At 57.4% G+C, this 24,808-nt stretch overlaps 1 protein-coding gene across 2 annotated transcripts; it reads right to left on the reverse strand.

The window, feature by feature from the left end:
* Nucleotides 1-343: 343 nt before the first annotated feature.
* LIMK1 (LIM domain kinase 1) lies at nucleotides 344-24,798 on the reverse strand. 2 transcript variants are annotated; one of them, XM_036827449.1, is made up of 16 exons: nucleotides 24,630-24,788; nucleotides 22,811-22,907; nucleotides 16,178-16,316; nucleotides 15,750-15,859; nucleotides 14,023-14,229; nucleotides 9,517-9,622; nucleotides 9,267-9,433; nucleotides 7,983-8,166; nucleotides 7,047-7,133; nucleotides 6,591-6,722; nucleotides 5,225-5,284; nucleotides 4,782-4,847; nucleotides 4,248-4,404; nucleotides 2,171-2,226; nucleotides 1,792-1,949; nucleotides 344-1,714 (listed from the first exon to the last, which is right to left on the reverse strand). In XM_036827449.1, exons 1-16 carry the CDS (start codon nucleotides 24,682-24,684, stop codon nucleotides 1,552-1,554), a joined length of 1,944 nt encoding a protein of 647 aa, XP_036683344.1. In that variant the 5' UTR covers nucleotides 24,685-24,788; the 3' UTR covers nucleotides 344-1,551. The 2 variants fall into 2 exon arrangements, with proteins under 2 accessions (XP_036683344.1, XP_036683342.1); XM_036827447.1 differs by having other exon boundaries at nucleotides 623-1,714; nucleotides 1,792-1,991; nucleotides 24,630-24,798.
* Nucleotides 24,799-24,808: the final 10 nt, after the last annotated feature.

Here is a 24,808-nt window from a genome sequence, read left to right on the forward strand (position 1 = left end):
TCCCTGGATTAAATGACCTATATTTGAAATAACTAGGGTGGTTTCTGTTTTCCTGATTGGACCCTTTACATTTTAGAAAAAAAGCAAGCATGAAATAAGAGCAATCCATTCCCTAGTCTCTCTCACTCTTCCCGAATCCTCCCCCCACCCCCAAACCCAGCTCTGGAAAAGTCCTCACTTGTCCCAGCTGGGCCACCACCTCCATTCCCGCCCTCTATGCCCTCCGTCCACACCTCCATTCCCACACCTCCATTCCTGTCTTCCCACACGACTTCTAATCCAAAAAGTTCCTCTCTCCTCCTGTGTCCTCAGGGCCCCCAGACACACGTCACAAAGCGGGATCTGGTGGGGAGTACAGAATTTATTTTATTATTCTGAGTCTGGGTTTTGTTCCTTAGACGTCGTGATTCCTGGATGGAGGTGACTGTGTCCCACCTCCCTGAGTCATAGTTCCATGGGCCTGTTTCAATTGCTTTCCAGGTTCAAAGTGCACTGAGAAGGCTTCACAGTCTTAATACTTCCTAGATGCTCAACTGAGGCAAAGTGACAAAATGGCCCCCCCACCCCCACCCGCCAAAAAAATAAAACCCCAAGCCCCCAGCAGCTGCTGCTGCTGCAGCCGTATGAAAAAATAATACAAACTCTTCTTAAAAAATAGATTACACAGAAAGAACCCAGAGGACAGAGGGGCTTGGGGAGGGGCAGGGGCTGCTCTGGCCACTGGCAGGGAGCCTCGGGGAGAGGCCCGGGAGGGGTGCTGAGATGAACTTCAGGGGGCTGGGATGCCGGTGGACACGGCCTCGTCCACTCTGCCCAGCCTCCTTCTGCCGCTCCTCCCAGCAGCTCTGGCCCTGGGACCACGGCTCCCCTCTCCCTCCAGGGACCCTCCCTTCACCCTGAGGCCTGGTACCTGCTTCTCACTAAAGTGGCTTCAATAAAGAAACAAAAAGACCCAAAGCGAGGGAGGGCTGTTGCCCAGCCACGGGGACTTACCCCCCCATAGGAGACGACCTCTCTCTGCTTTGGGGGTTTGGATAATTATCAATACCTGACGCTACCGAGACACCCCCTGGGGGGGTGATGGGCCCCAGACTCCCTGTTTGGCTCCTGGGAATACACGTGACGAGCCACGGTCTGAGGCTGTCTGTCCTCTGGCCCAGCCTCGGAGGAGCTGCAGACGGGCAGAGTGTGCACAGGACAGCCGGGGCAGCGGGTGTGGGAGAGGGTACCGGGTATGGGAGGGGGTACAGCTCACACGGGTCCTCCAGCTCATGCAAGGAGAAGCGTGAGGGGGCGGCCCCACCAAGACAGAGGTAAGGCAGGGCGAGGTGACGGTGTCTGTGCAGCCAGACCAGCTCTGGGGCCGGGGGCAGAGAAAGGGCAGGGGCCACGGCCCACAGGGTAGAAGGCAAGTTAGGGCCTGGCGCTGGGGAGGGGTCTGGGCGTCCGCTGCCCCGCTGAGGGTGCCACACCCGGCCACCGCATACAGAGGAATCTGGTGCAGGGTGGATTCTCCCGAGCCGGGGACAGGGGCAGCTGGGCGGGCCGGTCTCAGTCGGGGACCTCGGGGTGGGCAGGCAGTCCACTCTCGCCGCGCCGGTAGGTCTCCCAGAAGCCCCTGTCTAGCTGCTCCAGCTGTGAGCCCAGTGGCAGGTGGCCGGCCAAGTGCATGTGGAGGGTCTCCAGCCACTGCTCCAGCTTCACGAAAGAGGGCCTGGGGAGACAGGCGGGGGGACGGTGGGTTCGGGCTCTGCTGGGGACCACCCCACCCTAAGCCCCCACCCCACTCACCTCTTCTCAGGGTCCAGATCGCAGCAGCGCACAGTAATGGGGAAGAAGCTTGGGGGGCAGTTTGGGGGGCAGTAGCGGTCCAGGAAGCCTCGCACGTTGAGGCCAAAATCCATGGTGCGCGGCAGGTAGTCTGGGTCAGCTTTCACCCGCCCGATGATCTGTCCAGCACGAAGCCCAGCCGTTACCCGGGGCCCCTGGGACTGGGCATCGCCCAGGTGGGTTCGAGGGCAGGTCACACCGGGCCTGGCGCTCCCTGGACCACCACACCCCCCGGGGATGCAGGTTGCTGTGGGCAGCCCCGTTCCCAGAGCCTCCCTGGCCTGGGGCCCCTGCAGACTTCAGCCTGGAGCCTGGGAGCGTGAGCCCACCCCGGACCTACCTCACACAGGACGATTCCAAAGGAAAACACATCCACCTTCTCATCGTAGCTGCGGCCTGGATGAAGAGACCACTGTCAGCAGGTGCACGGGGCCAGGGATGCCAGCTGGTGAGGGTGCCGGGCCAGGGACCCGCCCACTGGGGGGATGCCCTGGCCAGCAGGTCAGGACAGGAGGCAGATGCTAGAAACCTCTGTAGGATCAGGCCTTAGGCTCTGACCCTATCTGAGCCCACCCAGTCTGAGCCAACCTGCTGGGGGGTGGGGGCGGGGTGGATGGGTAAAGGTGAAAGCCCTGGGCAAGGGGTTCCAGGCCCAGCTCGGTCACTAACCACCTATGTGACTCCAGGCAGGTCATGGACCTTGTGGTGACCCCGAAAGATAACTGTGTCAGACCCCTGGAACCTGTGAATGTTACTGGAAAAAGGGTCTTTGAAGTTACAATTAAGTTAAAGATCCTGAGATGAGACAGTCCTGGATTATCCGGGAAGGCCCTAAATGCCATCACAATTGTCCTTATAAGAGAGACTGAAAAGGAAAAGACACAGAGGAGGAGGCAGTCACATGAAGACAGAGGCAGAGATTGGACCGATGTGGCCACAAGTCCGGGAACGCCAGGATCAGAACCTAGAAGCAGCAAGGAATGGATTCTCCCTTAAAATCCCCAGAGGGAGCACGGCTCTACTGGATTTCAGACTTCTGGCTTCCAGAACTACAAGAGAATAAGTGTCTGTTGTTAAGCCACCCAGTTTGTGGTAATTTGTTACAGCAGCCTCAGGGACTGATACAGACTCTCTGAGCCTCAGTTGCCTCAGCTGTAAAATGGAAACAATACCCTCTCTCTAACGATGTTAAAAATAATCAGGACAGCCACTCTCATTTATTGAATTCTGACTAGCTTACAAACCTTATCTAATTCTCACACTACTCCTTAAAGATAGGGGACTATTAACCCCAATTTACAGGTTAAGTTATTGGGGGGTGGGTTATGTTAACTTTGGTCAGAGCTGGCGTTGAGATAACCCTGGTTCTGCGGCCCTGACCCTGTGTTTGCATGTCCCCTGCCTGTGGAGAGGCTTTATAAGCCCCAGTCTGGGCACACATGGGACCACTATGTAACAGGCCTGAAAAAAAAAGAAACGGAGTGGGAGAAAGGGGATCTGTGGGAGGCTGGATAATGGCCCCGGAGATGTCCCCGTCCTAATTCCTGGACCCTGTGAACACGTTGCCTTATACGGGACTTTGCAGGTGTGACTCAGTTAGGGATCTCGAGATGAGATTATCTTGGATCATTCAGCTGAGCCCTATGGGATCACAAAGGTCTTTATGAAGGAGGGTGGAGGGTCAGGGTCAGGGAAGGAGATGTGACAATGGACACAGATGTCAGAGAGAAGAGACTATGTTGCTGGCCTGCTGGAGGAGGGACCAGGAGCCAGGAAATGAGGCAGCCTCTAGAAACTGGAGAAGGAAAGGAAACAGATCCTCTCCCCTTGAGCCTCCAGAAGGAATGCAGCCCTGCTGACACCAGACTTCAGCTCAGTGAGCCTGATACTGGACTCCTGACCTCCAGAACTACAGGATAATTTGTGGGTTTTTTAAAATAAATTTATTTACTTATTTATTTTATTTTTGGCTGCACTGGGTCTTTGTTGCTGCGCGCAGGCTTTCTCTAGTTGGGGCGAGCGGGGGCTACTCTTCGTTGCAGTGCGCGGGCTTCTCATTTGCGGTGGCTTCTCTTGCTGCGGAGCATGGGCTCTAGGCGCATGGGGTTCCGTAGCTGTGGCTCACGGGCTCAGTAGTTGTGGCGCACGGGCTTAGCTGCTCCGTGGCATGTGGGATCTTCCCAGACCAGGGCTCGAACCCATGTCCCCTGCACTGGCAGGTGGATTCCCAACCACTGCGCCACCAGGGAAGCCCTAATTTGTGTTTTTTTAAGCCAAGTGTGTGCTGACTGGTTGCAGCAGCACAAGGAAACCAACGACAGGACTCAAAGAGGGGGAGGGCGGGACCTCCGCCTCCTGCAGCTCTGCCTGGGACCGCGGGGCCCTGGGGGATGTGCCAGGCGGGGCTGCCGACTCACCGTGGATCATCTCGGGCGCCATCCAGTAGGGGTTGCCCACCACCGTGTAACGCTTCTTCCGGTCTGGCTTCTTGAGGCTCCGCAGGCCCTCGGGCTGCGTCTTCTCGTCCACCATGAGCCGCGCCAGCCCGAAGTCGGCCACCACCACGTTCTTGTTCTGGGTGACCCGGAAGCAGAGCCACGCTGAGACACGCCCCTGGCACCACCTGCCCACTCCCTCCTCGGCCTTCTGGGGACAGCCTGTGGTCCCTCCATCACTGCCCCTTAGACGCCGGGCTCCCTGGGCCCGCTTGTCCCCCACTGAAGTACACCCCACCCCCAAAGCTTCTTTCAGGGAGCCTGCCCTGACCACCCCAGTCCACACACCCGGGCCCTCCTCCGGGCCCGCAGCCCCTGGTGCAGCCCGGTGTAGGCTGCGGCCACCCTGTGGGCCGCTCTCTGCGAAGGCCACGCCCACAGCAGACCCCCGCCCCCGCACGTCTAGCGGGGTGGTGGGCGGGGCTCCCGCTGCCCCCTCCCGGCCCGGCCGCTCACCTCACGAACCAGGCAGTTGTGGGAGTTCAGGTCCCGGTGGATGATGTTCATGGAGTGGAGGTAGGCCTGAGGGTGGGGGGCACGGGGGTCAGGGGGCAGCTGTGCTGAGGGCCCCCAGCCCCGCCCTGGTCGCCCCAAGGCTCCCACCTTCCCCCTTCCCACTGGATCCCCTCTGTCCCCTCTCAAAGCTTCCTGGGGCTTCCATTTCTAAACTCCTTGTGAAGTTTAGGTGAGCGCTGGAGAACGTGTTTTGTTTTTCGTTTTTTGCCGCACCGCGTGGCCTGTGGGATCTCACTTCCCCGACCAGGGATGGAACCCGCGCCCGCCCCCCGCAGTGGAAGCGCGGAGTCTTAACCACTGGACCGCCAGGGAAGTCCCGAGAATGCTATTATAAGTGGGGCCGGATCACCCAGCCCACACGCTCCCCAGCAGAGCCTACTCACCATCCCCGAAGCGATGTCCTTGGCAAAGCTCACCCTCTGACTCCACGGGTACTGGCTGTCCTGGAGGTGGGGAGAATGACCAGGCTGAGCCAACGGGGCCACAGTTGCAGGACATTGGGTGAGAGAGAGACAGGAAGGGGCACAGGAAGGGGCGAGTGTCCTGTAGGGTCCGATGACGCACCCCCAACTCTCTTCTACACCCACAACTGTCCCTTCTTTTTTTTTTTTGCCACGTGGCTTGTGGGATCTTAGTTCCTCAACCAGGGATTGAACCTGCGGCCCCGGCAGTGAGAGTGCTGAGTCCTAACCACTAGACTGCCAGGGAAGTCCCTCACAACTGTCCCCTCTAAGGGGTGTGGGTGAATAATTCAAAACAATTTTCTAACAGAACAGGTTCCAAACAGTGACGGGGTGGGAGATACTCTTCTATAGTTCCTGACCCACCTCCTCTGAGAACAAAAACTCTCTCTTCTACAAAATCCCAGTTTTTCGAGTTTTTAAAAAACCTGAACCTGCTTTCATGGACCAGCAGAGACGGGCCTGGTGAGGTCGCCTGCAGAGAGCTGCGGTGAGTCACTCTGGAGAGCAGGGCTCTGGGCTCAAATCATTTGGGGAAACACCCCATTCTCTCCCCCCATCTCCTTGGAGACCTCAAGTGGGAGAGCAAGGACATCAGAGCATATTAAAGATCCAGGTGCAGCCAGGAAGCCTGCGCTGGTGCAGCCCAGCATTTCTAAGTTGCACTGGACCACAGAATCCCTCTGAGAAGTTACACCTGTCCAGAGCCCGCAGGGACCACACTCTGGTGACAGCAGGTAATCCAATCTGAGGGACTGAGAACTCAGCGGCGAGGGAAGGGAACAGGGTCTCCGGGTCTGAGGGTGATGCAGGGGTGGGTGAACGTCGGATCCCTGGGCACCGTCAGCATCCCGGGAGAGCTGGAAGCTCCCCTCCAAACGCTTCTTTTTTAGAGGAGGATCGGTAATTTCATCCAAGCTCCTACAGCAAGTTCTGAATTTTATACATCATGGCAAAAAGTGACTTGGTTTTGCTTAGAAGCAAAACAAAGACCCTCTGGGAGAGGTAACCTATGGCAGGTGCGCGGGGTTAACCTGACAGCCTGTGCGTCCCCTCAGCGAAGCTGCCACCCTTCTCTGGGCCCCAGCTTCCCCCCCACCTTAGATGGAGTCAGTTGCTCCCTTATTCGATTCAGAATCAGGGTCTGGAGGGCCTTTGAGACCAGAAGCCGATCCCCAGTGAAGAGCCTGGGAGGAGACTGGGACCCACAGGGGAGCCGCTGGGCCCAGGGTCCTAGGGCAGGAGCGGCTGGGACGGGTCTCAGGCGGGGGCTCTGCCCGGCACTCACCATGCCCTTGATGAGGGCCCGGAGCGTGCCACCCTTGATGTACTCGGTGATGAAATTGAGCCTCTTGTCCTTGTAGAGCACCCCGATGAACTTGAGCACGTTGGGGTGCTCCAGGCATCGCATGACCTTCACCTGGTGGGGTGCAAACAGGCTGGGCCCATGTCTCCTTCTCCCCGTTTCCCACCAGAGGCCACCACGGACAGTTCCAAAGATGGAGAAGCCTTCAAGCCCCCGGGGTCACACCTGCTGGCTGCCGTGCTCTTTGCTTGGGCTGCTCCCACCCCCAGGGACGTCCTTGCCCCTCTCGCCCTCCTGGCAGATAGTTTCTCTTCTTCCAACGTGGGCTTGAGCGTCACATCCTCCCGGAGCCCTTTGCCACCCACCGCCTCTCAATTGCGAAGGGTGGGGCAGGCCCTAGGAGTCTGGTGCAGAGGGCGCAGCAGGCCCCTCACCCACCTCCTTGAGGAACGTCCGCTGGGTCTCCTCATCGAAGCGGATCAGCTCCTTCATCACCATCACCTCGCCTGTCTCCCGGTGTGTCACCTGCGTGGGGACGCCCAGGGGTTGAGACTCAGCACAGGCACATGCTCTGCTCTAGGCCCGCCCTGTAGGAGGCCCATCCCCACCCCAGGCAGATGGACAGACGGCTTCAAGCTCTTCGCAGACTTTTCATGGGATGCTCCCAGCCCCCGAGGGGGTGGGACTTAAGTCCTTTACAGGTGAGGAAACTGAGGCTCAAGAAGGTTTCCTACCAGGGCCCACGGTCACCCAGGTGGCAGGAAGGGGGGTGGCCAGGGCTTGGGTCCAGGACCGCCTGACCCAGAGGCCAGCTCTCTTTCCTCTGCTCTGCTGGGCTGTCTCCTGGAAGTCAGATGGTAGCTCTACCAGAGATTCTGACCAGGGACGGGGGCTGGGGCCTGTCTGCACACGTGGGCAACCTGGCTGGTGCCTTTTGTATAACTCTGAACCTTCCAGTCTGGTCATAGCCAGGTGACATCAGAGCCAGGGAAGGGCTCGTGTCTTGCTGGGGGAGAGTGTGAAGGGGGTGAGCAGCCCAGAGGCCAGGAGGGGGCTGGCACTGGGCTCAGTAAGGGGGCCTGGGGGAGGGAGCCTTCAGGGTCAGTCCGGGCTGCCCTCCCATCCCCCACCCCGAGGAGCCACTTTCCGACAACCTCCTCCACGCGGTCTCTCTATGGTAAGTCCCCTCCCCCTACCTAGCTCAGGGAGGCCCTGGTGGAGGAGAGCTCTGGCCAGTAAGTCTGGAAGCCAGATACCCTTCCACTGGGGCTTCCTGGGGACACTGGTGGGAGGAGGGTGGAGGACCAACGGGTCACACACAGACTGCCCCCCTGCTCCACCCACAGCCCCATCCCTGCCTGGCGTGCCCTGTACCTTGATGGCCTGGCCGAAGCAGCCCTTGCCCAGCACCTCCCCGTGGATGAGGTCCGAAGGCCGGAAGATGCGGTGCGGCCGGCAGACCACACGGAGGGACTCGGAGCGACCCAGGTCCTTGTGCTGGGAGGCCGGGGAGCCCAGCGAGCCGGCGCCCGGGGACCTGTCGATGCTGCAGCTCCTCCTGGGGGGACACACCCAGTGCCCGCTGCCACCAGGTGGGCACCTGGACGAGGCCCCCTTGGGGGGAGGCCAGGTCTTGGCCCTGCCCCCTTCCCCCTGCCTGCCATGCCCCATCGATGCCAGTCTATGTACAGTCACCTGTACAGCCAGAAAGGGCGGCACAGGACAGCTCTCCTGGGATAGTCATAAGGCTCTTGCCCCATCCTGATGCCAGTACCCAGTGCCCTGTCTGGCTTGGACTTCCTGTTAAGGTAGGAATGTTTGCCCTTGGCCTTCTCTGCCTGGTGACCCTGGATCAGACGCTTTGTCTCCCAGAATTTGAGTCCCAGGCCTTGGAGTGCAGAGGCAGACTACCTGCCCAGGGTGCCCACAGGTGGCCTTGCAGGGTGGCCTGAGCTCCAGACAAATGCAGGGGAGCAGAAAACACATGCCTTCAATATCACTGTTTCTTAGCGTAAAGGCTGTCATCCCAGGTGTCCCCCTCAAAGCCTTGACCAGGAGTCCTGAGCAGACCCCCGCAGTGAGTGGCACGAGGACCAGGCTGCCTCTGGGCTTCTTCCTGGGGCAGCCCCCCCACCTCCCTTTAAGAGGGTACAGGGCACTTGGCCCCTCTGGCCTGGACTACCACAACAGTCCCCCAGCTGTCTCTGGTCCTGGGGAGCTCCCCACAAAGGGGACCAGAGTGGTCTCTGTGACACACATCACTGTGCTGCAACACCCTTCGGTGGCGCCCCGGGATGGGCAAAGCCCACAGACCCCGGCCACGAGCTTCTGCCTCAGAGCCCACCACTTCCCAACACATCCGATGCCCCAGCATCCTGAGCTGCTGGCCAGCTGCTCCTCGAAGCCAGGGCGCTGGCCCACCCTGGAAGCGCTCTGTCATCCCCAGCTGGGGGTGCTGCTTTCCCCGTTTGCCCCTTCGCATTCTCCTTCCTCTTTCTAGCCCCCTGCATCCCTTGCCGGCCTCCTTCTTTTTGCAGGGCTGACTCCCCCATCAGACTGTGAGCTACCGGAGGGTAGGGACCAGGTCCCATCCCCCCTGAGGCCCAGCGTCAGTGAAAGTACCAAGATACAGTACATCAAGGTGCAGGGCTGACTTACAGGACAGGCTTCTGCCGGCCGGAGCTGCCCGCCTCCCCGCTGGGAGTGTGAACCGGGGAGACCAGGGGGCTGGACTCAGGCCCCAGCCCGTGGCTCAGTGTGTCATGGGGGTCATGCTCAAGAGTCAGCTGGAGCAGGCGGCTGGTTTCCTGGATCAGCAGATCAATCTGGGGAGAGCAGGAGTGTGGACAGGTGAGTCTCCCAGCTCTCAGGGGAGCAGCACCTCCAACCGCAGACCCAGGACCCATACCTCGTCCAAGGGCACATTCCGGATGGGCGTGCCATTGATTTCCAGGATCCGGTCTCCAACGTGGATGGAATTCTTCACATCCGGGCTCATGCAGCCCGGGTCCACTCTGTGGGCACAGAGCGGTGGTCAGACCCCTGCTCACCCCGCTAGGAAACCAAGGCCAAGGGGATCAGATCAGGAGCATTGGGGGCAAACCATTCTATCTTGTGTGATCGGCAGGTGGCAACTGGCGGGAACACCGAATTCTGGTTTGGTGGGAAGAGTTCTATACTAATTACAATGCTTGCCGTGGGTGTGGAACTGGAGAAAAGTGGCATGCCCCCCAGGTATTTGCCCCCCTGTACTAGATGCTCGGGGGCTCCTGTTCAACAGAGCGTTGTCTCTGCCATGGAGGACAGACCTCTCCTTCTACCTGGCTGGTACGTGTGGGGCAGACAAGTGTCAAAGAGTCCTAAGAGGGTCTGGACCCACTGCTTCCTACCTGACCCCCAAACTTGCCCTGCAAGATGAAGCTAAGGCTCCCACTCCTCTGGGATCGGCGGGAAGGAGCGAGCAGCCTGGGCTGAGCCACAGCTGCAGGGTGGAGATGGGCTGGTGCCCTGGATCATTTGGCCATAAACTAACTCACAGAATGGCCAACTTGCCAAATTTACTTGCTTCTTTTAACTCCTTGGTGTCATTTTGTCTTCATAAAAGCTTTCCAAGAATGGTCACTTTGTCTCTGCCCTGAGATGGGGAAGGGCTGGGGGAGGGTGGGCAGGACAGAAAGGAGACTGAGAGCTTTAAGAAAAACAGATTGCTAGCAATTTTTCAATTATCGAAAGTATATTCTCACATGGGGGAGAAGTGCTTCCTTACACAGGGAAGTCAGGTAATAAATACATCAGGAAGAACATAGTTAGAAAATCACCATTTTGTAGCCATCACAGAATTATCTGTGGATGCTAGAGTCAGTGAAAGGCTGTTGGGAACAGGATATTTACAGACTCATATCTCACAGATGACTCAAACTGGTTACATTGCAAAGGGGAAAAAAAATCCTTTACAGCAGAGACAGTGGACTGCACTTTAACCAAATAATCGAAGTTGACATCCCCAATAAAGGGAGCACTTCACTGACATCCTGTGTCTACCAGTAAGATGCACAGAGGACACAGCATCAGTTACCTGGTTAAAATGCATGACTTAAACCTAAGGAAGAGGAACCCTCCGTCAAACCCAAATGGAGGGGCATGCTCCTTAACTGACTTGCACTCTTCACAAATGTCGAGGTCATAAAGGACAATGAAAAGTTGAGGAAGTGGCACAGATTAAAAGAGATTGAAGAGACATGAGGATTCAATGCAATGTGTGATCCTGGATTGGATCTTGGATCAAGGGGGAAACTGCCATAAAGGACAGTGTTGAGACAACTGGCAAAATTTGAATGTGGATTGTATACTGAATAAAAGTATCAATGTTAAATTTCCTAAATATCATAATTACACTATAAGATACAATGGATAATTATGTAAGGGAATGCCCTTGCTTTTAGGAGAAGGTCTGAAGTATGTGGGGGGAGGATGGGTCAATGGTGCCTACAACCTCCACTCAAATGATTTAGTAAAAAATAGCAATATGTACAGGTACGTGTGTGTATATACAAATAAGTATATATATGTATATACACACAAATATATACACAGAGGGAGAGACACACATACCTCAAGTGTGGCAGAAAGTTAAAATCGGTGAACTTAGGTAAAAGGTGTATAGGTATTCAATATACTTATTATTTTAGTAATTTTTCTGTAAATTTGAAATTTTCAGGATTAAAAAAGTTAAAAAATAGTGAATATATTTTCATGCATAAAGACTTCTTATGGATATAGCCTTAAAAATATATTCCTTAGGGAATTCCCTGGTGGTCCAGTGGTTAGGACTTGGTGCTTTCACTGCTGTGGCCCGGGTTCGATCCCTGGTCGGGGAACTAAGATGCCACAAGCTGCACGGCATGGCCAAAGGGGGGAAAAGAAGCAGGAAAGAATGCTCACCCAGTGAGGGAGGCAGGGAGGAGGTGCCATGAACCCTCTACTCCTAAAATTCTGCCTGGCTGTCAGGGGCCAGGTGGTCTGGGAGTTTCCCCATCTCTCTCACCAATCTGTCTGCTCACTTGTGTATGGAAGGCAGCTGCTGGCCTGGCTGATGCTCAAGATGGGGGTGGAGATGCGGAGTCAAGCCCAGCCTCCTCCTCCTCCCCCAGTACCATCTTCACTTCTCACCAGTGCTTAGGCATGGGGCCTGGTACCTGGCAGGTATGTGAGAAACGTTCACTGAATCCAAAGAAAGCTGGCACATGGCTCCCACACCCAGACATGGGGAACGTTTAAAACTATTTCTCAAGGGTCCAAGAAGGCCCAGGAGAAATCTTAGAAGGCTCCAAGGTATTTGACTTCCTCGTCGTTCAGACAGAGACCCCAAAGCCCCAAGAGGACAAGGGAACTGCTCAACGTCTCACAGCATGTTATCAACTGCGTCAGCCCCTTAACCTTCATTTCTTCTTACATCTCGGACCTTTTCTACAACCTTTAGAATTTTCTTTAGGGATGATCTGCTAGTATCAAATCCCATTTTGTCTGCCTTAACATATTTTTATTTCACCTTCATACTTGAAGGATATTTTCATCAAGTCTAGAATTCTAGGTTTATGGTTCTTGTTTGCTGAATGCATTGAATATATCATTTCACTATTTCTGGCTTTCATTGTTTCTGTTGAGAAATCAGCTGTCAGCCTGTTCTTTTTTTGCAGGAAATTTTTTTTTTTTAATAAATTTATTTATTTATTTTTGGCTGCATTGGGTCTTCGTTGCTGCTACATGCAGGCTTTCTCTCTACTGCGGTGAGTCGGGGCTACTCTTCGTTGCAGTGCGCAGGCTTCTCACTGCAGTGGCTTCTCTTGTTGTGGAGCATGCGCTCTAGGCGCAAGAGCTTCAGTAGTTGTGGCACACGGGCTCAGTAGTTGTGGCACACAGGTTTAGTTGCTCCTCGGCATGTGGGATCTTCCCAGACCGGGGCTCGAACCCATGTCCCCTACATTGGCAGGTGGATTCTTAACCACTGAGCCACCAGGGAAGTCCTCCCTATGGCTACTTTTAAAGTCTTTTCTTTTGCCTTTGGTGTAGTAGTTTCACCAGGTGGGGTAATCCATGGGTGAATTTCTTTTTAGTTTTCCTGTTTGGGATTTACTGGGTTTGAGTCTGTGGACTGGTATCTTTTATCAGCTCTGGGAAGTTCTCAGCCATCGTATCTTCAAATACTGCCTCTCTCTCATTCTCTCTTCTCCTGTGATTCTAGATGGATGATTAGATCTGCTCACTCTGTCCTCCGTACGTCTTAACCTCTCTTTCCCTATTTTCACCTTGTTGTGTTTTTGCTTCTCTCTTCAGCTGTTTAAAACCCTCCTCTACTGCTAAACCCATCTTTCACTTCTAGGGGTTCTATTTGGTTCTTTTCCAAATTCATTTGCTCTTTACTCACTTTTTCCAAGGATCTCTTATTTATTAAAACATATGGAGCATAATTATTTTATATTGTTTCTGATAATCCCACTATCTGCAGGTTTTGTAGGTCTGCTTCTGCCACCTGTTGTTTCTGCTGGTTCTTGCTCACAGTGCCTTGTTCTCTGTGATTTTTGACAGAACCGCTCACCTTCCTTGGGACGCTTATCTCGAGAAATTCTGTGAAGCCTGGAGGTGGGTTCCTCCAGAAAGGATCTGCATCTGATTCTGTCAGAGCCTAGGGACATTACCCCTAGTGGAGAAGTACTTTAAACTTTTACAATTTTGCCTGGAGGTTTTCTGAACCACCCAGGCATGTGAACTTGGTTGGCAAATCCAAGTGTATGAATTCTCAGGGGAGATTCCTTCTCCCCTTCCATTTAGGTTCAAATCAGTTTATTTTCTAGTTCTGGGAGTTGGTTGCCCGGGGCGGCGGGGGGGCGCTGGTGGATGGTATGGTTTATTTCTTGTTCTTCCTCACCCTGAGAGCCCTTTGGGGGTTGCAGCTTTATGGGGTGGGGAGGCGTTCTCTTATTAGACTCACTTTCCTTGAGCAAGTCAGGTCTCTGAGAGGCTCAGCCATGAGAAGACTCGAAAACTGAAGCTTAATTCACCCAATTTAGATTTGCCCTTAAGGCATGGCTGCCTTCCGTGCTCTGCTGACACCCCTGGGCTCCTTCCTTCACTTATTCCTGACCTGGTTACTTCTCTTTCTTGTTGGGTCATGCAGGGATTAAAGAAAACATTTAAAATATTTTATCTAACATTTGTTATGTTTTTTTGGAGGAATGATTGGACCAGGCATCTGGTATACCAGATATCTGGTATACCAGGTTGTCAGAGCTGGGTTCCATCTGGGCCCATGTGCTCACCCATTCTCAGGACACCCCTGCCCCAGAGTCGGCCACCCACCTAGAGCATCCGTGCCCACAGCTGCACCAGCTGCAGCCTCAGCAGGCCAGCCACTCACCCCTGGACGCGGACGGTGTGGGAGTGCTCTGTGCTGCAGCCTGGCGGGCCGTGAGGGGGGTCGATGGAGACCGAGAGGCCACGTTTGCCATGAGCTGAGGCTGGGATGGATACGAGGGTGACTGTGTGGGGCAGGTGGGAGCTGGGGGAATCAGGCAGGATCTGCTCAATGACGGGGGTCACCACAGTCTGGTAGTAGCAGTGTCCGCTGCAAGAGCCACAGGTGGTGGGGACCCAAAGAGCGGGAAGAAAAGTGCGTCAGGACAGTCACCAGCATCACCCCCACCCCGATCCCTCAGCCCCGGGCTCTCTTCTCCTCCCACCCTCCCCTTACTGCTCCCCAAGGGAAGAGGAGGATCTTGGCTGCCTGATGGGCTGGGAGCAGGAACTGGGCATGCTCAGCCCAGCCTTGCCCCTCTCCGGGGCTCATTCTGGGTTTTCTATGCTCCGTCAGCTGGCCAAGATGAGGCCTGGGGATAAATCCAGTTCAGCAGGAAGTCATTAAGAGTCCATTTGGGATCCTCAAAAGTCATGCTGCCCTCAAATCCAGCTTTATCAGTGTTGCCATAATAAAGAATTTGTCTGGTCTTTGTCCCTGGCTCCTGGGAAAGAGGCTCTAAATCCTTGGAACAGGAGTATCTTCCTTTTTCTTGAGCCCTTCAAGCCACACTTGAGCTAATGTTAATGAGATGACTCAGGCGGCGGGGAGGGTGGTGCTGGTCACCAGAAAGACTGACCACGTGATGAGAGGGCTGCGGCTCTGACCCAGCCTGACCTCGAGGAGACTGAGTTCAATCCCGTGCCCAGTGATTCAATCAATTATGCTACATAATGAAACCCCAATAAAAACTCTGGTGATGCCAGGGAGGACGGGTCACACGTCTTGATTCCACTGGTGGAATGCACGGAAGCTGTGCATTCGAGACCCTCCCGGACCTCGCCCTTTGTGTCTCTTCATCTGGCTGGTCCTGATTTGTAGCCTTTAGTAAAAAACTATAATTGTGAGTATAGTGCTCTCTTGAGCTCTGAGTCATTGAGCGAAGTATCAAAGCTGAGAGAGTTGTGGGAATCTCTGACTTTGCAGCCAATCGGTCAGAAATGCGAGCGGCCTGGGGACCCCCAAACTTGTGGCTGGTGTCTGAAGTCAGGGCGGTCTTGCTGGGGACAGGTCCTGAGCTCACAGGGTTGGTGCTAACTCTGAGGGTTGGTGCCAGAACTGCACAGCAGTGATGTCAGTAAGAAAGCTGATGTCTGTGGGACTTCCCTGGTGGTCCAGTGGTTGAGAATAAGCCTTCCAAGGCAGGGGATGTGGGTTCGATCCCTGGTCGGGGAACTAAGATCCCACATGCCGCAGGGCAACTAACCCCGTGCACTGCAACTACTGAGCCTGCGCGCCGCAACTAGAGAGCCCGTGCGCCACAACTAGAGAGAAGCCCGCGCGCCACAACAAAAGATCCCGCGTGCCGCAACTAAGACCTGACGCAGCCAAAATATTAGATAACTATTAAAAAAAAAAAAAAAAGAAGAGAAAAGAAAGCTGATGTCTGAGGCTTTCTCCATCTGATTGCTGTGTCTTATTTCCCAGTGGTTTCTACACTGTCACTATGACCGCCCCCCACATGGAAAGGGGAAGGGCCCCGGCGTGGGACACGTGGGACACGGGTGGGCACGCCAGGCACAGGGAGGGGCGGGGCACACGCCAGGCGCAGGGAGGGGCGGGGCACTCACCAGTACAGCTTGGAGTGCTCCACCAGAGTGTAGGTGTCTCCGTCACCGATGAAGGTCCCACATGTGAGGCAGATGAAGCATTCGGGGTGGTATTTCAGCTCCCCGGCCACCTGGAAGGGGAGTTGGGGGGGCGAGGACAAGCCACCTCAGCAGCCCCTTCAGCCCCTATAGCTCCTCCCCTCGGCCTCCTCTCAGAAGGGCAGCCCCAAACCAACTTCGGGGCAGACAGAGTTGCCTCCGTAATAGGGGGCTGAGGGATACAGACAGAGAAACAGGCTCAGGAGGCACAGAGGAATCAGAGAACTAGTGAAAAGAAGAACAAGAGAGACGATGGGAGAGAGATCTGGAGCAGGGAAACCTGTGAAAACACACACACACACGTACACACACACACAGGTGAGGTGTGTGAGTGGGGGAGGGGTGCTTACCATGACCAGCCCCTTGGTGATGTGCTCTGAGCACCCGTGGCAAGACTCGCCATAGCGGGCCCAGTAGTCCTTCTTGCAGAAGAGCTGCCCATCCTTCTCGTAGTACTGGTGTGAAAGGGAGGCACTGCATTCGCAACACCTGGGTGGAAGGGGAGCTGGGGCTCAGAGGGGCCCATCCCTCCCGCACACCTGGGCCCTTCCAGTCTACAGGCAGCACTAGAGAAAGGTGTGCCCTCTGGACGGAAGCAGCCTGTGCTGGGGCACAGGGCTTGGCAAGTGGAGCCGGGGATGGATTCAGCGCCCACCCCCACCCCCTCTGCCGTGGTCCCTCAGCCAGGAGCCTTGGTACTATGTGCAGCCTGAACAACCACCCTCAGCAGTTCTGCACCCAGGGTGTCTGGCCCACTTGCTAGACCTGGGCTGAGAGGTGCTCTTCATCTGAGCCCCCTGTCCCTTGTCGTGCAAGGAAGATGGCCAGCGAGGGCAGGCAAGTTACTCTCAGTCACCCACCAGTCAGGCCCAGGGAGGGCTGGAACCTGGGAGCCCAAGACTCAGGTTGGGGGGGGGGGGGCGGGGCTGGAACAAACCGTGAGCCCCACTCTTCCAGTCTAGTCTGCTTCCTCTCCCTCCTCCTCCCCCCACTCCCAGCAAAGTGGAGGCAGCTCTGGCCACTGATGTAGACGGTGGTGACCTTTTGGCGCTGTGAAGACCTACTAAGTGCTGGCACCTTCCCATTTTCTTGCTTAATAAATTTACTAATCCTCACAGGCCACTATGAGACAGGCATGGCTATCCTCATTTTAGAGATGAGGCAGATGAACTTCGGAGGGTCCTCCCTGCCCAAGGTCACAGAGATGGGCACCATAGGCCCCATGAAGATACACCCAGTTCCACCAAGATACAAGGCAGGAGTTCAGCTCAGTATAGACCAGTCAGTCAGTTAAGAGAGGGGGTCTCCCGGTTTCCTAGGCTCCAGCCAGCCCCACGGGTGCTGTCAGTCACAAGAACGGGGTTCAGCATAGGTAGCAGGAAGGCCTGGCTGGTGGGGCCCCTGAAGGGCAGATGGGGAGAAATGATGTACAGGCTTCTTTCTAGGTGCCACCCCCCAGGCCAGGAGCTAGACCTACATGCCTGCCGTCTTTCCCCTCAAGCGTCCTGGTCGAGTGGGGACCAGCAGCTCAGCTAAGCCAGGGTAATAAGCAAATGCCCAAAAATGTGGGACCCCCAGTGACCGACATCCCCCTCCGCCCCGGGCACGAGCCCCACTGGGTTCTGCAGAGCCTGACCCAGGGTCCTGGCATGCATAGGTATGTCTGGGCTGGAGTACACACTGCGCAGAGAACGGCTAGGGGACCCGTCCAGCTCTGTTGCTGTTTGGGTGCTCCGGGTGATGTACCAAGGTCACATAGGGATAGGAGGGCCCAGGCCCAGAGCTCATGGCTCAGTAGGGGAACAAACCAGGAGACAGGAGGGCAGGAAAGACTGGGGCTGGGTCAGAGAGCACTGTGCTCCAGGCAGCCGGGAAAGCCTCCGCTCTACCGTAGCCTGCACAGGGCAGCACTCACTCACTGCACTCACTGACTGCTCCTGAACTAGGGAACTGGGGAGGGGGAGGGGGGAGGAGGAGGGGGAGGAGGGAGGAGGAGGAGGGAGCGCACAGCAGCAAGAGTGCTGCTGGGACACTGTCCCTTTAAGAGGATCCAGCCAGTTCCCCATTGTCTGGTAGCCTGAGGGGAGGGGCTGGGGACCACAGCTTGGGGCTTTGGGCAGGGGGCGGGCAGAGGAACACAAAATGCCCGGGTTTTGAAGCCAGGAAGGCGGGGTCTGATGAGCTCTCTCAATGGGGTGGAGACTGGGGAGGGAAAGCCTCTGGAGGCAGCGCTGGGATGCGGGAGGCTGCAGCGGAAGCAGCGGCTGGACGGGAGCCATGACGTCATCTGTTGCCCCCGCAGCCCTTCCTGCCCCCACAATCGCTGCGACTGCAGTGGGTGGGCATCTTACCACGGGGCGGGCGACAAGGCAAGGAAGGCACCGAGCCAGGAGGGCGGACACCCGGGGACGGGGAGGTCCCCAGCGCAGCCCCCAGGGGGCTCTAACCTAGCAGGAAGGGGCGCAGGAGAGCAGGCTCCGCAAAGAGGCGGGGCGCAGGCAGCTCATGGTGACCTTGGGGAGATTCCCCACTCCCTGTGCGGATCGGTGATTCACTTCGCCCTTCCGCTGACCAGAGCCACCAGACACGAAGCGCGTCACAGGAGTGTCACCGCAGGAGTCTCCCCCACAGCCCCAGGCTACAGGAAGCGGCCCCCTTCCCCACCTCTGTGGGCGGGTCAGTCGGGGCTCTGGAGCGGCCGCCTTCCTCCAGGGGAGAGAATGCTCTTCTGCCTGCAAACTCCTAGTCCTTCCCACGCACAAACATTCATCACTGTAGCAGCCCTGGAAGACCCCACGTTGCTTCACTCAAGCTCTGTGAGTGCAGTCAGCTCCCTGATAACCACTTCCCTGAAGCCTGCTCAGATGCGCCCATGCCCCCCCCACCACGCAGCCTGAACCCCCAGCCTCTGCCATTAACCTGCCGGCTCCCTGAGGTCCCAGGCCAGGCACCTACAAACGCTGGTCCCCGAAGAGAACAGAAGTGCTTCCTGCCAGACTGGCCCACTCTGTGCACTCAACCAGGAGCAGCTCCCACCCCCAGCGTCCTCAGAACTGCTCCAGGGTGCCCTGGCTCAGCCTCCATCTCAGATAGGGGATCTAGCCCAGGCTCACATAGTGGTTTGGTGGCTGGCGCCTGGAGCCTCAGTGGACCTTTGCCGATGGAAGGCACGCAGGAGCCCCTGACCCTGTGCACCCCCTCACCCCTCAGGCCCGCATCTGGCCAGGAGCCAGAGGAGGCAGGTGGGGCAGGACATGCCTGGCTCTTGGGGTGCCCCCCAATGCCCCTGCCCCTACAAAGGGTGTCAAGAGAGTAATACCAGGTACAGTGTAACCCTCTCCCAGAGCAGGCGAAGGCAGAGCCAGGCCTGGGCAGGAGAGGAGGGCACTGTGGGGCTGGAGGGGGGCATGAACAGGCCGGGCTGGGAAGCAGTGGCAACCCCTACAGCGACAGGTCCTTCCCTCCCAGGGGTGCCCTCTACCCAGAGCCACATCCCTGGACACCAAGGGTGAAAAAGAGCAGCTGGGGGACCAGCCTCAAGGGAGACCTGTACCAGAAGGGCCAGGAGCCTCAGCGGTGGCCTGCTTCCCCTCGACAGGCGGCCAACGGTGACCAAGGAGTTTCAGTTCTCCTGCCCCACTGCCCGGCCTCAGGTGGGTCTGTCCCACCGTGGCCTCCAGCCCCAGCCTTCACACCAGGGGCCCTGCCCGAGGCCTGGGACAGGTGGGGAGGGGGCTTTCCACTTACTTAGCCCGTCGGAGGAAGCGGCATCTTCTCAGGTTCGAGGCCAGCATCCTTTGCTGCTACCTATCGCAGGGGGGCCCCAGAGGCCTACGGGGAGTGCAGGGGTGGGCCAGACAGGCTGCTTCCCCATCCTACTCCAGGCACTCAGGATTGGAGGCTGCAGAGGGAGGGGCCAGCGTGGCCACACGGCAGGGGAGGAGGATGCAGTGATGTGGGTGCAAGAGGACTTGGTCTTAGCTCACAACAGGAAGCAGCTGAAGGGCCTACTGCCTGGGCTCTGGTGCGGGCGGAGAAGTTTGGCCGGCACCGTGTCATCAGCCCTGCACACCCGAGAAAGGCACCCTCCGTGCCCCCCGGCCTCTGCTGTGACAAAGGCACTGGAGACTCTCTGGGGACAGGGAGCAGCTGCTTCTTCTGGTGCTGCCCCCAAGGGAACAGAGCTTGACTTCCACGGACAGTCCATCCTCCTTGCCTGAAAGTCCCCCAAAGAGGGGGGCGTCCCAGCCCAGGCTCCGGCCCCCAGTGCCAGCTGTGCACTCAGCCCTCCTCATCCAGGGTCAGCCCAACCAGCCTCCAGGGAGATGTTACCCGAGTTACGGCAGCCCCAGGGCTCCTGCGCTGCAGGCTTCTGGGAAGGGACCTCCCAGAGGCAGCAGCTGGGCAAAGGGAAGCCTGGACCCTCCTGGGCCTGGCCACGACCTTCCAGGAGGCTGGAACAGAGAAAGGGGCTGGCTCTGCCGTGACAATGACACCTAGTGCTAATGCCAGAGGCATTCTGTGGGCCCACAGCAACTCTCCCGCTGCGAGGCTCTCGGAGCCCAGGGGCTGGTAGCAGCCCCGCTTCACGGCACTGAGATGCTTCCAGGGGCCCAGCAAGCAGCGACTCCTCTCTGAGCTGCTTTCCTGACTGTCATGGGAGTGAGGACACTGTTGGCCTCAACCAGATTTGGGGGCTGTTGGGAGAACCACACGCCGCAGGGCCAGAAACACTGCGTAAGTCGTGGAACCAGGTGGAAGCCATGGCTCTTACTGCCTGTGGGCCCTCCCTCACTGTGGGAGCCTTCCCTGTGTCCCCACCGCACCAGGGCCAAACCCAACATGCCCCCTCCCTACCGCCCCCTCCTGGGGCCTCAGCCCTCTGCTGGTTAACAGGGCAGGGACCCTCCCAAAGCTAGGCTCCACGCATCCTGTCCCACTGCTGCCCTTCTGTGGCTTCTGTGGCTGCACGCCTGGCCCTCCCCCATGTCTCCCAAGGCTCTACCTCCCTCCCCACCCCATGCACCGGGGCCCCCAGAGTTCTTCCCTGGATTTCTCTCGGCCTCTTCTCAAATCCCATCCCCCAGCACTGAGTGGGCTGTTCTCTCTGGCCGTCCCACCTCTGACCGGTCTCAGATCACCTCGGCCAGCTCTCGCGAGGGCACTGCCACCCTGGCTAGCCTACTGCACCTCCACCTCAACAAGGACAGGGCACAACTCCTCACCAACCTGGCCCCCAGCTCCACCAGAGCCAACAGACCACTGGCCTCCTCTGCACCCGGGGTGAAAAACCAGACCGCTGTAGATTCTGCCCCTGCCACTCACCAGCCCCCTGCTCCACCCCACAGCCCCTGACTTCTTCAGCTCTGCAGTGACTTGGAGTGAGACAGACATAGGTTCGAGTCCCAGCTCTGGCTGTTGCAACTTTCAGCAAGTTACTTGATTTCTCCGAGCCTCCATTTCTTACGTGGAAATCGAGCAAATAATGGCACCTCCTACGGTTATGGTGAAGGTTTAATGAAATGACATTACAAGAGTCACCAATGAATAGTGGCTAATGTGACTAATCCTTGCCAAATATCGTCCCTTCTAGATCTGAAACTCTCTCCACTCTTAATCAGTGTCCTATGTCAGGTCTTATGAGCACAGAGCCCCGAACTATTGACAGTCCCTTCCCTGCCATGTTACCACCATCTGCCCACTGGGATGGCATTTTTCAATAGCACTTCTGCCCACATCCCTCCCCTGCTTTCTGACACTCTCTGCTGGCTCCCTACTGCCCTCAGAAGCTCCTTATCTTGGCACTCAGGGCCCTTCACTGAATCGATCCTAACTTTGCCTCCTCATCATGTCCCTCGACTCGCTCTGTTCCAACCAGATGAGCTGATCCCGGGCCTTCAACGGTTTGCACTGTCCCACCTCCCTGTCTCTGCCTGTTCAGAGGCCCTTTCCTCCCTGAAGGCCTCCTTCTGAACACCTGATTGGGAACCCCAGGACACGGAGCCCGCCTCTCTTCTGGGCTCCCCAGCCAGTGTGGGTGCTGTGTGTTCATTTCGCTCACTGGCTGTGTATCTTTGGTCAAGAGAATTAACCTCTGTGTTCCAATTCATGGAGACAACACACATCCAACCATAAAAAGTCCTTAAAACAGTGCCTGGCCCTTCCTAAATTGTAGAAAATGTTAGACATTATTTTTATAAAAGAAAAAAAAATCCTTGTCGGAGCCTCCCACTGCCTAAATTAAACCCCTTTGGCCGGTGGTTGATGCCCTGACCCCAGCTGGGCCTCGCCACTTTACCTTCCCTCCTTTTTGGTGCTTTCCTGCCTGAACTCTGTTGTTCACTGACTGGGCCAGGCCCCGTCACCATTCTACCCTTTGCACCTGCTGGGCTCTCTGTCTGGAATTGCTTCCTACCACACTTCTCCATGTGGGAAATCTCACATCCCCAGCTCTGGCCCTACAGAGCTATCTAAGGCTACCCCCTGCCCCTGCTTCTCAGGATGGTGCTCCTGGATTGCTGGGCCACCTCTGGGTCCCCATGTGCTCCACCACAGCTCTGATCCTACTCTCCTACACTTGGGAGTTGGTGTCCGGAGGGAAGGGACTGGTCTTACTGGATATGCATCTTCCAAACTAGCCCGGGGCCCAAAGGAGGCCCAGCTCCTCCCAAGGCCTCTCTCTGGAGCACCAGCACCCAGAAGGCAGGGGCGCACTGCCCTCCACTCCTCCCCCACCAAGGAGCCAACAGGCCTTGGTATTACAAGCATAAACGCAAGTCTCGCCTTTTCTCTCCTTTTCTGTCTAGAATGACAAAAAAGAAAGGCCTCCAGGGATCTTCTAGTCCAAATGCTTCATTTTACAGATGGGGAAACTGAAGCCAAGGACGTGCTGGAAGTCACCACCAGAGATGGCACCAGGAGGAATCGCCACGTCTCTGGCAGGCCTTGCTTAGGGCATCCGAGCTCAGGCCAGCCTGCCCTACCTGAAGCAGTCTGAGTGCCAGTCAGCATTCAGGGCCTGGAGGTACTGCCCATCATAGATCCTCTGGCCGCAGCTTGCACACACGGGCAACTCGCTTCCTGCAGGGGTGAAAAGGGCGTTAGGAACCATTCTCAGGAGATGCAGTTTGCTGCAGGCCTGGCCTGGCCTGCCCTGCCCCAACTCCACATGCACCTCCACAAATCCTCCCGTACACACGCAGCGCCCAGGCTGAGCAGTCACTGTACAGAGCAGGAGAGAGAATGCAGGTCTGAGAGTCTTGCTGAGACCACAGCTGAACTACCAAGCTCCTCTGGGCCTCAGTTTCTCTCTCTGTAAACTGAGGAGGAGGAGCAGATGTCCGCCAACCCCCAGCAATGGCATCCTTCAACTAAGGGTCTGGCACGGTAAATGCGGAGAAAGAAAGCAGCACGATTTAGAAATAAGGCAGTGCCTGACATTCTTGTCACAGCCCCCCTTCCTCTCCTGCCTGCCCAATCCCTTCAAAGGGCAGGGACTGGACAGGGCTAGGTTGGTGCGTCCTGTACTGAAGCCCCCTGGAAGGCTTGGCTATGCCGTGGCCTAACAAGGGGCCAGGGCCGTAGGGCTGGGCTCCCAGACACCTGCTCCAGGGAGGCCTGACACCTCTTCAAGCCGGCCACTAGGCATGCTTAGTCATCCTTGGGGCCTGACACCCTTGGAGCTGGGTGGGCCCTGGAAGATCTCCCAGCCTGCCCCTTCCCATTGTACAGATGGGGAGACTGAGCCCTGGAGAAGGTAAGGCTTGCTGGGTCACCAGCCAGGCTCCAAGGCCACAGTCTGCCCCTCCATGAGGACCCAGGGACCTAGGAGCTACCGTAAGGTGGGCCCCTGCTCCAAGTGGGCCTTCAAGGACCTGGGGGAGGGTTGGCAGTAGCCCCAGGGGAGCACAGGGCTGGAGAAGCTGGCATAATAGGACTTTTGTTGAACCTGGTGGACCTATGAGATGGCTCAGATGAGGAAACCCAGGAAAGGAGATCCCAGGGAGGGAATCTTGGGGTCTTCATAACCCTAACTGTCCTGCAAACCCAAGCCTTGGGCCCCAGTAGGGGGAAGGGGCAGAAGAGGAGGCTAGGATGAGAGTCATCTTCCCAGCCAAGACTGATGGCAAGCACTGGGTTTGGTGCAGGGAGAGGGGGTGGGGGCCCCAGAATACATCCAAAGGTTCCCCAGAGGCGCATCTCTGCTCTGTCCATCCTGCCCCCAGGCTCCCAACCACCAGCACCACGGGCCAACTATGCGGCCCTCAACTGTACAAACGGGGAAACTGAGGCTCAGCAGGCAGCACCTGGCTCAAGGTCACGGAGCCGGCCAAACGCTGGGCTGCGAGTCAGGGCTGAGGCTTTCCCAGCGACTCTTTCTTCCAAGGCCAGTTAGAGACGGGATAAGGGGTGGCCTAGGGCGAGCCCCGGGTGGACACAGCACGCGGATGGAGGCCAGGGCTGGAAGGGCTGTGCCTGGGATTCCTCCTGGGTGGTCGTCTGTCGGGGGACGGGAGAAGGCGGGGATGAAAGGGAGGAGGGGCCCTCCGACTGCGGGAGGGCAGCCCACCGGGGCCGAGGAGGGGGAAACAGGGTGGGAGCTTTTCAGGGAGGGGCCTGCGGGCTTCGGAAGGACGAGCTCATCCCGGAGGACACAGGGGCGCGGCCTCGCGGCAGACCCAGCCTCCGCGGCGGCCAGGCCCGGCCCCCACCCGTGCCCCCCGCTTCCCCGTCTCCCCGAGCGCGGCGCCCCCGCCCGCCCGGCCCCTGGGTCGGCGCCCTGCCGACCCGCACCCCGCGCACCTTCCTCTCCCATACGTTCTTCCCTCCAGGTGCAACAAAGTAGCGTCAACCTCATGCACTCGGCGGGGGGCGGGGCCCGGCGGGGCTGGGGCTGGGGGCGGCCCGGGCCCCGCACGCTCGCCCGCAGTCGCCGCCGCCGCCGCCGGCCCGGGAGGCGGGGGCGGAGAGCGCGGGCCGGG

This window comes from Balaenoptera musculus, chromosome 15, assembly GCF_009873245.2.
Source record: "Balaenoptera musculus isolate JJ_BM4_2016_0621 chromosome 15, mBalMus1.pri.v3, whole genome shotgun sequence".
NCBI lineage: Eukaryota > Metazoa > Chordata > Mammalia > Artiodactyla > Balaenopteridae > Balaenoptera > Balaenoptera musculus.

Excerpts from the sequence above, each read along its gene's own strand:
- LIMK1 (XM_036827447.1), bottom strand. The coding sequence starts at position 24,684 with ATGAGGTTGACGCTACTTTGTTGCACCTGGAGGGAAGAACGTATGGGA. Across the intron at positions 16,317-22,810 it reads TGGCACTCAGACTGCTTCAG|GTGTTGCGAATGCAGTGCCT; the intron begins GTAGGGCAGGCT and ends CCTTCCACCCAG. Across the intron at positions 5,285-6,590 it reads GGGCCCTCATCAAGGGCATG|GACAGCCAGTACCCGTGGAG; the intron begins GTGAGTGCCGGG and ends CCCCACCTCCAG.